Source organism: Oryx dammah, unplaced genomic scaffold, assembly GCF_014754425.2.
Source record: "Oryx dammah isolate SB20612 unplaced genomic scaffold, SCBI_Odam_1.1 HiC_scaffold_5, whole genome shotgun sequence".
Classification (NCBI taxonomy): Eukaryota; Metazoa; Chordata; class Mammalia; order Artiodactyla; family Bovidae; genus Oryx; species Oryx dammah.
Window position 1 is genome coordinate 63,979,056 of NW_024070189.1, and position 14,591 is coordinate 63,993,646.

A 14,591-nucleotide genomic window follows, 5' to 3' on the forward strand; every position below is an offset into this window, starting at 1 on the left:
CTAATAATTTCTATCTCCCCCAGCAGACTGAAGTTCACTAGAGGAGCGCTCTGAGTTTGCTCTCATACCATCCCAGCACCTAGCAAAGGGTCTGGCAAGCACTCAGCTGGATCGCTACTTGGTTCCAAGAAGGCGGGCCACAAGCTGGGTGGAGTGTTAAGGCCTCTGGGAATGGATAAAAGTAGACCCTGAGCAACCACACCTGTAATTCCTCGGAACTGTGGGCAACTGTCCCGCGGGCCAGGTGCTCAGGGAATTCCCAGGTCAAGGACACAGTAAAAGCTCTGACTGAGGTCCAGCTGCCGAATGGGAGAGGGCCGTCCTTACTCTGTGCTCGGGAAGGCCTCCGTTTCCCTGCTGGTTTCCCACTCGGTCCAGTGAGAACTGCCCCTGAGGCCCTGAGGTAGAGCCACTCCAGAGGCGCCGGCTGCAGGTCTGAGGTGCCGGTTCTGGCTGGGTGAGGCCGCCGCGCCCGCCGAGGGCGCTCCAGACCAATCCTCCTGCGCAGTCGCGCGCCGCCGGTGCTCCTCTAGCCGCAGAGAGGTGGCGCAGTGCATGTCGGGAAGGCGGTGGGCGGGTCCGGCCCTTAGCGGTGGAGGGCGCCATGGTGGGTGGCGAGGCTGCCGCTGCCGTGGAAGAGCTAATCTCGGGTGTGCGGCGAGCGACTGACTTCGCTGAGCAGTTCCGCTCCTACTCGGAGAGCGAGAAGCAATGGAAGGCCCGCATGGAATTCATCCTGCGCCATCTGCCCGACTACCGCGATCCACCCGACGGTGGCGGCCGCCTGGACCAGCTGCTGTCCCTCTCCATGGTCTGGGCCAACCACCTTTTCCTGGGTTGCAGGTGCGGACCCCTGCCGGCTAACTGACCCTGTCCCAACCCGCAGTCCTAACCCCAGGGCTAACCCCTGCCCAAGGCTGACCCCGTCCCCAGTCTCCAGCCGTACTAGCCAGGCCTAAGGCAGAGTCCCACCTTAGCCAATTCTTGAAAAGATACTTAACCTCTCAGAGCTTCGACTTTCTCATCTGGAAAATGAATTGTGATGACTACAGTATTAAAGGGTGAAAAGCACTTAGCACAGGCGGTCATCTAGCAAGAAGAGCCCTATACATGCTAGGCGTTCGAGTTTGTATTATTTTGTAATGCAAAATACTAATATTTTGTTTGTATTATTACTGTAATTACTTCAAACCATCCTCTGAGTGCATAATTTTAAGTTCATTAGCTCCTTTCTTCCACATAGCAAACGTGCAGGGACAGAAACTGAGATCCCCAGTTTACATAAGCAACTGAAGAGAGGGAAAGAGACATACCTAGGACCATGCAGCTTCTGGCAGGATTGGTGGATTTTACCATTTATGGCAGGATGTAGTTTGTGGCCCTTGGCTTTTTCTCTCACATCCTAGTCTGCTGGACCCAGTAGCAAGCAGCACTCTTTGCCTCTCTGCCTTTCCTTTTATGAAAATAACAAATGCCTTCAAGAACTGTGTTTGAAATGCTTGAAATATGGCACTCTACCACTCCATGAAGTGGCTGGCAAATCTTTAGGCTCTATCCTTTGATTTAGCATTTCCTGAAATTCTGTTAGGATAATGAAATGACTTAGTTGACTAGTTCTGGTCTATGTGTTCCTTATGGCCGTGTGGTCACATGGCCCCTCCAGTCCTAAGCCACTTGGTTTTGCTTTCAGATTTGGGGAGTTATTGGAACAGAATTTGGGGAAGCAGTGCCTGCTGCATCCCTTCTGTTTCTCTGACTTCCAGGTGCCCCTAGTAAATTCTAGTTAACAAGATGCAAGATTAGGCAAAAGTAAGAATATTGGACAAATGAACAAGTAATGTTATTTTCATTAGACCAGTATTCCACATATTAAAAAAAAATTTGGCCCTCATACCATATCCAAGAATACGTACTGCCAGATGTACAGTGCCTCTATTTTTGTAAGTCTTGTTTTGTAAATCTTACAACACCTGCTCTGTTGGCATTCCTAGTGCCGCTTCTGTAGTCACATGTGGAAGAACTATTTTCTAACTTGATGTTGCTATCAGTTTCCCCAGTAGTATCAAATTGTTCCTCTGAGAGCTGAGTTTATAGTCCAGCTACCTGCAATTTCTTTTTGGCCCACAGTGACAATAATTCTTCCAGGGTTTTTATCTTACTACTTTTTATTGTGCAGTTACAACAAAGACTTCCCACTCGGTCCAGTGGGGTTATCTTACTACTTTTTATTGTGCAGTTACAACAAAGACCTTTTAGACAAGGTGATGGAAATGGCTGATGGGATTGAAGTGGAAGACCTGCCACAGTTTACTACCAGAGGTGAATTAATGAAAAAGGTAAACAGGATTTCCAAGTGCATTTGAAATGGTATAGAGCTAATGGCCCCTGCCTTTATGGTGATGTATTAGAGTATATTGTTTTCTGAATGCTCTTCTTTACTACCCCAATCTAAGCCCTTTCATTTTATTTCTCTGTAACTGGTATAAAGCTTTTCATAACCAGATAACAACTCAGTAGGTAAATTACACAGTGGGTGGAGTAACACATAAATTCAACCTCTTTAGTTCCTTTAGGAACATTCTATTTTGAGCTTTTTGCTTGAATTTTGAGAAAATGTTGGTTAGAGTGCTACAGTTTCCCACTTATTAAAAAATCTTATTGATAACATTAATTTATCCTTACCGCAGTGGTTGAGGACACCACCAGACTTGTTTGGCCTCTCTGACTTGTTGATGGAAATGTGGATGGTGTGATATCCACACATCATAACTGTTTCCTATTCTGCCAGGCTTGGTCTGATCTGAGGCTGTGAATTTTTCCATAGTGAGCTGTTGCCTGTCAAGCCTTGTATTTGCCTGTAGGGGCAGGGGCCATAGCGTGTGGCAGAAGAAAGCTCAGAGGATACCAACTGCTTTTTACTGTCTCCCAAGATAGGCTTTTTCTTATTAGCCTTGGTCTCCTTAGGCAGTGGAATTAATTTCCTCATCCCCCATAGCACTTCACCCAGACCTTTTTAAGGGCACATGGTTGGCTTCTTGAGAGATGAGACGGTGCTTAAGACATTGATCCTGTTAACTCTGAAACCTGGTATAGGCATGCACTAGAGAAGGTGCCCAGAAAATGCTTACAGAATTGACCAAAGGCTGCTAGCCTCTGTTAGTTCTCATCTCAGAAGCATAGGCAAATGCTTGCTTCACCCCACTTAGGTCTTGTTTTGGGAAGCAGGACATAGAAAAAGGTTCCCTTCAGTGTGGGTTTCGGGAACTAATCAAATCCTCAGCTGCCCCGAAAGTATTTCAGCCCCAAACAGCAAACCCCACTTGATTTCAGATAGTTTCCCTTTAAAAGTATTGTTGTTTTTTTATGTCAGAAGCTTTCTCTATCTCCTTTATACTTTAATAAAACTTTATTACACACACACACAAGCACACAAAGTATTGTTTTGTAACTGAATCTGGAATCAAAAGTTTCAGGTTGAGTTCAAGGGGCTATTTTGTTTTTCATATCAGCTGTTAAAAGGACTACTGTTTGTAGCCAGGGAGCCATTGTGAATTGGGAATTTGTGACTTTTGGAATTCTCCTATGAAATATTAAAAAAGAAACCTGGGGTAAGTCCCTTAGTATCCAGGTCGTGAGGTTCCTTGGGCTTAGGCATGGGACAGTTAGATAATTTCTGGCCACATGGGTTAGGGGCAGGCAGGGAATAGGGTGAGCTTTCATTTCTTGACTGCTCATGGCCAGTTCTTTCCTTGACTTTTTGCTCCTAAGAGGTGGTCTGCCCTCTCTAAGATCTGTTTTTCTCATAAATATTATATTTGTCTCTTTACAGTCATGCTGGGATATTGGAGGTCATAACACTTGAATTTTGGGTTTCAAACTCCAGATGAGACTAACGAGTTTTTTGTAATTAACAAGCATGTCCCTAACATTATCCACAGACCAGAGTGAAGAAGTATGTGTGTGTGGTGAGGGGAAGAATTTCTAAACTGTTAAACATTTTGTAAAGGGGTCTGGAACCTCAAAAATGTAGGGAACCCCTGTTCTGGGCTCATTTTTGAATCCCCTGTTCATTTTTGACACTCACAGTGTCAGCCTCCAGAGTAGAGTTCTCAGAGATGAACTTTGGCATCCCTGAAGCCAGCTTTGCCATCAGACTAATCACTGGCACCTAGTTACCTGGAAGAAGCCTTCAGGGTGGCTGCATTTCTATAGCACTTTTGGATTATGTATGTTTGAACTTCCTTCAAATAATACTTAGGTTTTTTAGTAACCCAGTTAAATTTTAGACTGTCTTGTCACTGAAAATGAAGCTAAGTAGATTCTGAAAAGTGAGATACTTGGAGGATGTGTAGTGTGTTGCCAGTTGGTAAAGTCTTTTAGATAAGCCTGTCCTGCGAATGAGTCATCTTACCTGTTCCATGACAGAATTGTGGTGTGTTGAAGGCTGTCCCTTCTCTTCTGAAAGCCACCCTGAGTGCCCACTGGAAAGAGAGCCCTGGGGGCTTTGCAGCAGTTTGTGTGTGTGTCTTGCCTGAGGTTTTTGCATGTAATAGAGGTTGACAAACATTAAGCACCATTGTCAGCCCAGAGACAAAAAAACAAAACAAAGAACCTTGATGTTGAGCCATGCACTTGAAAAGGTCAGTTATGGTTCTGCCCAGAATTGATCCTTAGCTCTAAGAGTTTTTAGTTGGATTTCGAAGCTAGCTACAAAGTGGAAATGAATCGCCTGGCATCACTGGTATACAGAGACTGGATAGTGAAGATTACTTAGGGACATAAGTTTTTAAAGATTAAAAAAATACTTTACGGCTATTTGGCACTTTTAAGGCCAGTAAAAATGAGGTCTGTCCAGCTTTTAAGAGGGTGTGGTGTGGGCAAATCTGATAAAAGAAATGAGCGTGGGACTCTGACAGATTGTATTTGTCAGACAGTTGCAGTGTATGATTTTTCTTTGGAAAAAAGAGATTCAAACACAAATATATTGAACACTCTCAATTATCTACCAGCCCTCCCAAGGTACCTACCAGCAGAACTTTGTGATCAACCACGTTACCCATTAATGAGCAATAATTAACCGAGTGCAGCGGCTCCCTCAGGAATGGTGTTGTTACTGAGACTGTTTATATTATTTCCAAGGCATCATCTTAAGGAGAAAGAGCAGTGATTCACTAGGAACTTATCGTTATTGGCCAAAGAATGAATCTGTCCACTTAATAACTCCATTTTTCCTGAGAACATTTTTATCAAGAGGGAAAATGGCAGTATGGAAAGTGACTAAATATGAAATGTGGAAGAGAAGTTAGAAAAGTGTGCTTGCCTTTCAGAGAATTTTTCTTCTTGTACATTATATCCAGTCTTGGAAAGCTCTAAAGTAACAGAGCAGCCACTCCACTGATGGAAGGAGATGTGATTCTAGTAAGATGGCAAGTATTTGTGAATATTAAAAGATTTCTTCAGCCTGCCAGAGTAGTTAAATCAGGTTTTGTCTTGGATCCTAAGATAAATGCTTCGTGGAGCTATCTTTCTTTTTCCCTTTATCCACAGAAATAGAACCAGCCAGAAGAGCTGTGTCTGACCCTACAGGCCAATCTGTTGCCTGGTGCCCAGCATCAGTGAATCACCTACTAACACGAGTGTCAAAGACCAGACTTGAAACAGCCAAAGCCAGACGCAGCTCTGCGGCTACTCCAGTCTTGGTCTGTCCTGTTGGAAATTGAAGAGAGGGCTTACTGGATTCTCTTTCCCTTTGGAATAAAAATGGTTTCTTTAGGTGGTAACTGCATTTTCCTCAAAGGAGAAAGACCTCTTATATTTTGCTCTTGCTGAGAAATTTTGCTTCTTCACTTCTCAAAAACTGATATGACAGGCTTAAACCAGGAAATAGGTCATACCTTAAAAACTGATTGCTAAAAAGACTCTGATTGACTCACTTGCACTGCTAAATGTTAAGGAAATCCATTCAAATAGGTGACAGCCAAAATGATTTCTTCACACCCTGCTTAAAAGTTGTCTAAAGCCGTTTAAATTTACCAAAGGTGCTAGAGAGTACCCAGAAAGAATGTATCTGCTTTAGTTCATCACTATTTGAAGACATGCATTTACAGTTTCTAACTGTGAAATTCAGAAACACATAACCTTCACATCTTCTAAATATCCTGAGTCAATGTGAAATGTTGTGAATTACTACCTGGATTCAACTGATTTTAATTTAGAACAATAAAGGGTTTGTGTGATTCTGTTTTTAGAACCCTTCGTTGCAGAGGATGCCATGGAAAAAGTTATTTTTAAGTATTTCTGTTATTACTGTGAATTGTGAACATTAACAGATCACAGGTGACAAAACAAAAAATGTGCTTCCAAGTGGATGGTATGGTCAGTGTTTTGCTCTATCTTCTGTACATAGTAAAATCTTAATAATTTCTGAGTCTACTTACATACCATCTGGGTAGGATATAAAATTTGTATCACTGCTGTATTTTTACTTATGAATTTGAGTCATTAGACTACATGGCTACTAACTTTTTCTTTTTTTTCCCTAGCATCAAAGCTAAGGCAGAAGATTCGTCACACTTTGATCATTAGTTACAGACGTGAAAAGGAGGCTGGCATGAATGTGACATTGACCTCAGCGGCCTCTTAAGATTCTGGGTATTAACATGTAGGAAAGAGGCAATTAGAATGAAAAGGAATCTTGTCTAGATTGGCATTTTTAAAGTTCTCATTTTTCTAGTAGCTATCATTGTAAAAGTATGCATGGATATTTATGTGTTTATAAATCATGCCCTCTTTTGTTGGTCAAAATGTTTAAAATGCCTATTTTTTTTATGTTGATGTAATAATGGCAGGTAATGAATTATACACTTTGGATTTTTCAACAGTGTACCTCCAAGTGTGATTCTGCTTTATAGTCTTTTTTCTCTGCTGACTGAGGCAAATCATATCCCTTATTTCTACTGGAAGTACACCATCCATATACCCTGTTTCCACACACATTTCACCTTTTTTAGAGATGAGTGAAAATCAAAATCATAGGGCTTGAGGTTTATCTACCAGCTCATGGGAAAAGGCAGTCTTATTTTTTTAAAAGCTTTTTTTTTTTAAAAAAAAAAAGCCTTATTTCAAAGCTCACTGAAACAAGATTCCACAGCTTGATCTCTATAAGGCCTTCCAGGCTGCTGAGTAAAAAGCCCATATTCTTTTTTCCTGGAGGGAGCCTGAGGTTTGGTTTTCTAGACTTGAGGAACTGCCTTGTACAGTCCCTCAAGAAATACTTATTTAGTGCAGTGCTGCTTTGCTCTGAAGTTCTCATTAATTTCCCTCTTTCAGTTGATGTGTTTCTTACCCCCTGCACCGTTCCTTTCTTACTTAGTACCCACTCTTACATGCTTCTCTCTAAGCATAAATACTAAGGACTTCACATGGGGACAGCAGTTTAACAGTCAGTCACGGCAGGATTCCCTTATCACTGTGCTTAGTACTGGGGGTAGTGGCAAGATACGATGTTGGGCCTGCCTGAGCTTAATCTGCTGGTGAGCTCAGGACACTGAAGTGCTAAAGAGGAGAGTGACTGGGAGCCTGGTGCCTGGAAGCAGAGAAGGGGGACGACTCTCACCCATGATTCGAGGCTGAGGCCAAATAGCACACCACATCTCTGCAGCTTCTAGCTCTGATCTGTAGTGACCACTAGAGTGGGCCAAGTGAAGACCTTGGGACCTCTGACAAGTCACTTCTCTCCTGTGGCCTTTCCTGGAAAATGATAATCAAGACAAGGATTAAGATTAAGGGCCAAGTATGGTGCTCAGTTAGCCCCGGCCTCTACAAGATATAATTCCCCAATAAAATATTCAACAATATCCTATCAGGAGCACATCCATTGCCAATTCAGCTTATTTTTGAAGACTTCGCCAGTTAATCAAATTTTCTGATGTCATTTTCTAGTGGATTTTCTCTCATTATTTCCTCAGCTTAAACTGCCTTAAAAAAAAATTTTACAAACATTTACAGGAAGTCTGCGTTTATAGAGTTCCTGTATACTCTGCAGTTTCCCCGATTATTAGCATCTTACATTATTATGGTACATGTTACCATTAACAAGCCAGTATTGATACACTGTTAACTAATGTCCAGGATGTCCACGCTTCACTGAGACTTTTTTCACTTGATATCCTTTTTCTGTTTCACAATCCCATTACTCTCCCCAGGATAAGTTGCCTGTTTTTCATCTTACCTTTATCTCTGTGGCTATCTCCCCTATTAATATTAGAAATTTAATATTCTGCATTGCAGCACCCCTTGTAGATCAGTAAAATGGCCAACTTTTAGATTTGAAACAGGAGCTCTCAGGCAAGATACAAGCTACAAGCCATTGGTGGTCTCATATATAGTCTTGCCCACAAAATGGAGTGAGGATCAAGTGAGATTATACAAAGGGACACGGTAAAGTATTACTTCAAGTAATGACTAGGAGAGGCTCTCATCTGTTAGACATTAAGTCTCAAGACCTTTAGAGAAGAAACCACAATTGAAAAGAGGAACCACCCATGGATTCAGTCAACTGTAGACCATGTAGTACTGCAGGTCCTTGTTTATTGGTAGCAATCTTTGTGTAAGTGACCTGTGCAATTCAGACCTGTTTGGGTCATCTATACTAACAGTACAGTTTAGGGTGCTCAGTTAATAGTGATCCCCTTTCATATTATCCAGAAATTGCTTTTTGAAACATTGCTCAGTCTGTGCCCCACCTGATAATCCCTTTCTACCTGTGCACAGACAAGGATTCCCTCTAAGCTTTTCCAGGATCCACTTAGATCTGTGGCTTACCTATTCTGTGGGCACTGGGTGGAATCACATTAACTCACTGCCCATCCTCTGTTCCTCTGCTGTCTTTAGTAAATGAGTGAATACACAGTGTGGTATCTGACATGAGATAAATTGCCATGTTTCCCAGCCGTCCAGCTCTGCCTGGGTCCCCTTATGTCTGAAAGGAGACTGAACCCTCGGGGGTCTGAAAGTCATCTTGTTGTCTAGCCCTGTCTCTTATTCTCGACTGGGTTAGGGACACCTTTCAGTTCTGTAGTAGTAAGAATAAACACAACCCTTAAGAGGCAAGAATTTTAGAACTTAAAGGTGATATGGAAATAGCTTCCTTCAATAAACAAGTACATGGTAAAACAAACAAACTGCCCTCCTGCATAGTATACACACACACTCCCTAAGAAACAGAACCTTACCTGGCTTGTTTTTCATTAAAATCAATAAATAGCCAGATAACCTTATTTATTTAAATGAAAAGCAAGCCAAGCAAGTTCTGTTTCTTTCCCAAAGTTTACTCTGTCCCTTCAAAGTTAGGACTCCTGGGGCAAGGCACAGCGATATTTCACTGCCTTTCTCATTTTGGTTTGGAAGGCTTTTTCACACTGCCAGCAGTAGAGGCCAAGAGAAAGCAATGGCACCCTACTCCAGTACTCTTGCCTGGAAAATCCTATGGACGGAGGAGCCTGGTAGGCTGCAGTCCATAGGGTCGCCAAGAGTCGGATACGACTGAGTGACTTCACTTTCATTTTTCACTTTCATGCATTGGAGAAGGAAATAGCAACCCACTCCAGTGTTCTTGCCTTAAGAATCCCAGGGATGGGGGAGCCTGGTGGGCTGCCGTCTACGGGGTCGCAGAGAGTCAGACACGACTGAAGTGACTTAGCAGCAGCAGTAGAGGCAGAGTTCTTCACATGTGCTCCTACCTGAGATGAAGGTGGGCCTGAAGCCTTGCTCATAGAGAAGAATTCCAGCTGAGGAGGTGGAGTAAGACGACTACATCACGTATACAGATTCCCTTGGAAATCAGAGACTAAAGTTGAGACTATTAAGAGCTCCCATTAGATGGAGCTAATTCTTACCTGTTCTAGACCTTGGCATGTGAACCAGTTTTTTCCCCCTGAAGTGCTGTCAGACAAGGATGCCTCTTTAGAACATAAGCCAGGCAGTCACAGCCCAAGTCCTATCTTTTCCCAACCAAGTAAAAGTAGGTTAGCAAACCAAAAATATCCTTGAATAAGGCCCTTCAATCTATGCCCCTGGGAGAAAGATGCTGTTAGGAGCCTGAGACAGGTCTTGGTCCACCTGTGATTTAGTGAAGGGGCAGTTAACTGTAAAGTCATCCTTGAACTGCATGGGCCTAGTGATTAAAGCCCTTGCTTTGCTGACAATGCTAGCACCAAAATCTCATGCTGCTAGGGCTGATTTTTCTTTCCCTTTGACATTTTCATTAAGAATGTTTAATTATCCCTAGTAGTTGTGGACTGGTAGTAATTCCTTCCTCTTGAGTTCCTTGGTGTTAGGATGATTCCTACTTTAATGTTTATTGGAGAATTCCATAGAAAAACTGTATTAGTACCTGGCTTTTAGTGAGCTCCCACTGCTTCATTTCTGCCCTGCTTTTCCTTTGAGACCATGGTGGGAAGATACGAAATGTTTCAACTAAAATTTACATGAGATAAAAATAAACACCCATAATCACCCCTCCATGGCAGGCTTCATCCCCAAAGCTGCAAAAGGGTGGACCTAACATGCTACCTGGCACCCATTAGGTGCCAATGGGTGCCAGCATTATCAGCAGACATGCTGACAGAACAAATGGCAGCAGGCACTGTACAGTACAGCACAAACTAAACACAAGGCTGTTCTGGATCCAGGCAGAAGCAGGATGGGAGGAAAGGGGCCAGCACACGGCCAGCCTTGGAACCCCTAATCTAGGGGTCTGGGGCTTGTAAAGGCTGTGGCTATGTTCCTTTCTCCATGAATGTGGACTTTGCCCTAGTAGTGGCTGAAAGGCAGACGTCTTGCCCTAGAGTATCACACTGTAAATTGCCTAGATTCTTTATCACTCTTGGGTGAATTCTGGGTCTCAGACAACTGGAAAAATTTGGTCTTAGACCAACACCTACAGTCCTCACTTCCTCTTAAGCCAGCTGTTTTCAGCTTCTCAGGTGGTGAGAATGACTCATGCTTCCTTCTACCTTTGTGCTTACTGAATTATTTTTTATGACAGTGTTCTACTTTTGTAACAAAAAACAGAAAGCTGCTAATTAAAAAGTGTTCCCAGAGGATTCATGGACCCTGGAGGTTCACTACTGTCCTGCTGGCCTTCTGCCCAGGCCTGTGCATGTACTGCCAGTTATCTGGAAAGCAGTTCCAAGTGTTAGCTCCACTCTATGGTACTTATAGTATGGCTCAGCCTGATACCTCAAACATAGTCTTGAGGGTGCCAGGGTGGTTGTGGTCTGTCCTCAAGCTCCCTTGTGCACAGCGCCCAGCCCCTGTCAAAGAACCAATCAGTAAGGGCTAACAAAAGCTAGAAAAGAAACTTCTTCCTAACAGACGGTATCATCAACTCACCACCAGGCCCCAGGACCACCCTCACTCATATTTCTGACTTGCAAAAGGTTTCTGGTACCTGAGCCCTGGGATGTCTTCATTCTAAAGGCAGTTTTCCGGCTGATATTCCAGAGTCTCTACCTGAAATCACAGCCTTAGATGCTCATGCAGGTGCAGTCACTACAATGCAGCAAGGTCACTAATCTATAGAGTTTTCTTTGGAGGCCATATTCTAAGCCTTGAGCCAAAGCTGAAGATACGGGCTGAAGTCTCCGGATTCTTTCCTCTTCTCTGCCCAGGATGGTTATCTGAACAAGAAGCTTCCTGTTGTCTTTGTATTACCACCAACACAAAAACAGAAAATCTCCCAACTCAGGTTTTGTAGAATGACTTTACACAGAGGCTAGCCAAAGAGCTGCAAACCTCTCTGCATCTGCATTCTTCTGTTCTAGAGTGCTGCTAGTCCAATTCAGCTGGTGGGCTGCAGTATTCTTGGCATAAGGCCTTCTTTGTAAAGGGGAAAGAGCAAGAGGGGCTTCAGACAGGAAGCAGCATTAAGAAGTCAACCTTAAGTGTGCTACGTTTGCACTTTGGCAGCGTTCAGCACACCACAGATGCTCTCCTACATTCTAGGAAGAATGACAACTAAAGCAGATTAGGCTGATGAGTGGATCCTTTCAGAGAGGCTCTGGTTTCCTCTAGACAAAATTCCTAACCCAGTAGTACATTAAAGATCCCAGTCTGGCAGGTGAGACTTTAGATCAGTTATAACATCCTCCCAAAAGACTACAGAAGCATCACAATTGTAACCAAACCAAGACCATCACCATATAAAGACCTCTCTAGCTAAAAGGTTATTATTTCCTTTTACTCAGTAGAGCACATACTATATTTAGTCTTCCCAAACACATGATTCCAGAAGTCACTGGTAAACAAAAGCATCTTGTGGCCAAACTTTAGCACTATGTCAATGGCAGAGTTCCTGACAGCCCAAGCAGGCTTCTAACCTGAGTCCCCCATGTGCCAGAGAGGAAGGTTGGAGCCTTTCCTTCCAGAGCTCTTGATTTCAACCAGCTAATGTTGCTAAGCTAAGAAAGATTTGCAAAGGGTGCATCTCATTCAGCTTTTGGGCCCAACTAAAAGAAAGCCCAGTCCGGGCTATGAACAGCAAACTCAGAACAGCACACATGTCTGTATTTTTTCAAAGGATAGAGGAAAAAGTCAATTCTTTAAAACAAAATTTTGTTTCTAATATATCTTCGTGCTCTGTATCATATACTAGAATAACAAGGTAACTAAAATTTCCCCTTATCAGACAATAGCTTAGTTTTCCCCTAACTAGATGGTAAATGAAGTGACAGAGCTACCATCTTTGCACAAGGCCCCTGCTCTATGGACAGTTTCCTTTAACAGCTTTCCACCTATTGACTTTTCTGTTTACATACATAATCCCCACATACCAGGTTCCTCTGGGACTCGGCAATGCTGAATGCAGCAGAAAGGAATTATAATAACCACCACCAAAACCTAAAAATTTTCTCTCTTAAAACCTGGAAGAATTGAGAGATCAAAATACCTCATACATAACTTTTGAGGCCCAGGCTTCTCTTTTAAAAGAGTACTAAATGAATAAATTAAGACAGGTACCTTGTTTACTGGGCATACAACAGACTATTAACTAAATATGTCACCTTCAGTAACTTTCTTCACTACCTTCCACCGACATGAGAAAGAATTTTTAGATCAGTTCCAGAAGTTATTCATATTCATGGAATCTTTAAATTTTAGGGAGTGTGTGTGACTGTGTCTGTACAGACTGGAGGATATTTCTACAAAGGGGAAAAAAAATGGCATCTGTTAGTCAAGTGCTTTCTATTAGAGACTAGTGTTCCTATATTCAGACTTGTACATTTTTTAAAAAAGGTGGAAAATGCTGAAAACCTCCTTCACTGGATACAAATCTATACAAAGTTCTAATTATGAATTTTCACAAGTTGGAATGAATATTTAAATTCAGTACAATTTAAAAAACTAAACTCAATCCCTTAATATTTCTTAAGGAATAGTACAGTTACTGGCGAAAAGACCAGACTGCCTGGGTTCAGATAGCAGCTCTATCACATACTGGTTGGTTGGCCTTGAGAAAAGTCACTTGATCTGTATCTTGAATTTTCTTATCTGTAATACAACAGTATCCACCTCATAAGGTTACTTAAGTTTGAAATGTGATCATATTAAAATGCTTAAATGGTGCCTTGCACAGACAGTATGTGTTAGAAGTATTATTACAGAGGAATTACACATCACAAATGCACTTAAACATTAACATAAAATCCAACTTTGTACAAAATGAATAAATTAGTTCCAGCCTCTTGCCATACCATACATCTATAAACTTTATGTAGTAAATGTTAAAAGTAAAACTGGTATTCAACCAAATAAGGAATCTGTTCCAAGGCTGAAGAAAAAACCTGAGTAATTGAAAGATGGAACGTCCCTAAGAATTTTCTCCAATAGGAATGGGAACTAGGTATGAGGTTTACACACGTGTTGAATTTAGGAATTAGAGCTTGTTAACCCTAGATATAATTTCCTTGTAACTATCCAGCAATACTTGGAATTCCTTAGTTTTACTTTTTGGCTGTGCTTCACAGCACGTGGGACCTCAGTGACCTAACCAGAAACTGAACCTGCACCTCCTGCACTGGAAGCACAGAATGAAACAGGGAAAGAAAACAGGTTCAGGATGAAAACAAATTTTGAAGCATTATCCAAATAGCATTTAATATATTCAGAGGGGAGACTACCATAGCTACTGCATATTTAATCTAAGAGTCAGTCACTGGATTAAATGTCTAAAGAAACTATAATTTGTTTTAGAGCTGAATATAAAAGTATCACACATTTGATATGACGAAAAACTACCTTTAAATACAGCATCTTTTTTTTGGGGGGGGGGGCATAATTCCAGTGAGTGAACTCTCAATTGTATCAAAAGTTCCCTGAGATCATACAGTTATCCCCAGATTTCCCAAGCATTAACTTTTAAAGGGAAACAGCACTTCTCCTTCCTAAGCTCTGCTTAATAGAAGCTATAGAAACTGCCCTTCTAAGTCTTCCAGTAGAAAAGAAAATCCATCTTCCAATAGAAAAGATGCTGTTAGCTAACCAAGCTAGTATGAATGTACAAGAAACTTTTGGGGTTAATGAAATAGCTG

At 42.1% G+C, this 14,591-nt stretch overlaps 1 protein-coding gene across 2 annotated transcripts; it reads left to right on the forward strand.

Moving 5' to 3' along the window:
* Positions 1 to 542: 542 nt before the first annotated feature.
* Positions 543 to 6,875, forward strand: CDKN2AIPNL (CDKN2A interacting protein N-terminal like). 2 transcript variants are annotated; one of them, XM_040240093.1, is made up of 3 exons: positions 543 to 843; positions 2,237 to 2,336; positions 6,543 to 6,875. In XM_040240093.1, the coding sequence occupies exons 1-3, from the start codon at positions 605 to 607 to the stop codon at positions 6,552 to 6,554; spliced, it is 351 nt and encodes a 116-aa protein (XP_040096027.1). In that variant the 5' UTR covers positions 543 to 604; the 3' UTR covers positions 6,555 to 6,875. The 2 variants fall into 2 exon arrangements, with proteins under 2 accessions (XP_040096027.1, XP_040096029.1); XM_040240095.1 differs by having other exon boundaries at positions 544 to 843; positions 5,548 to 6,875.
* The last annotated feature ends 7,716 nt before the right edge of the window (positions 6,876 to 14,591 follow it).

Coding starts and splice junctions, on each gene's coding strand:
- CDKN2AIPNL (XM_040240093.1), top strand. CDS start 605: ATGGTGGGTGGCGAGGCTGCCGCTGCCGTGGAAGAGCTAATCTCGGGT. Junction 844..2,236: donor CACCTTTTCCTGGGTTGCAG/GTGCGGACCCCT, acceptor TTTATTGTGCAG/TTACAACAAAGACCTTTTAG.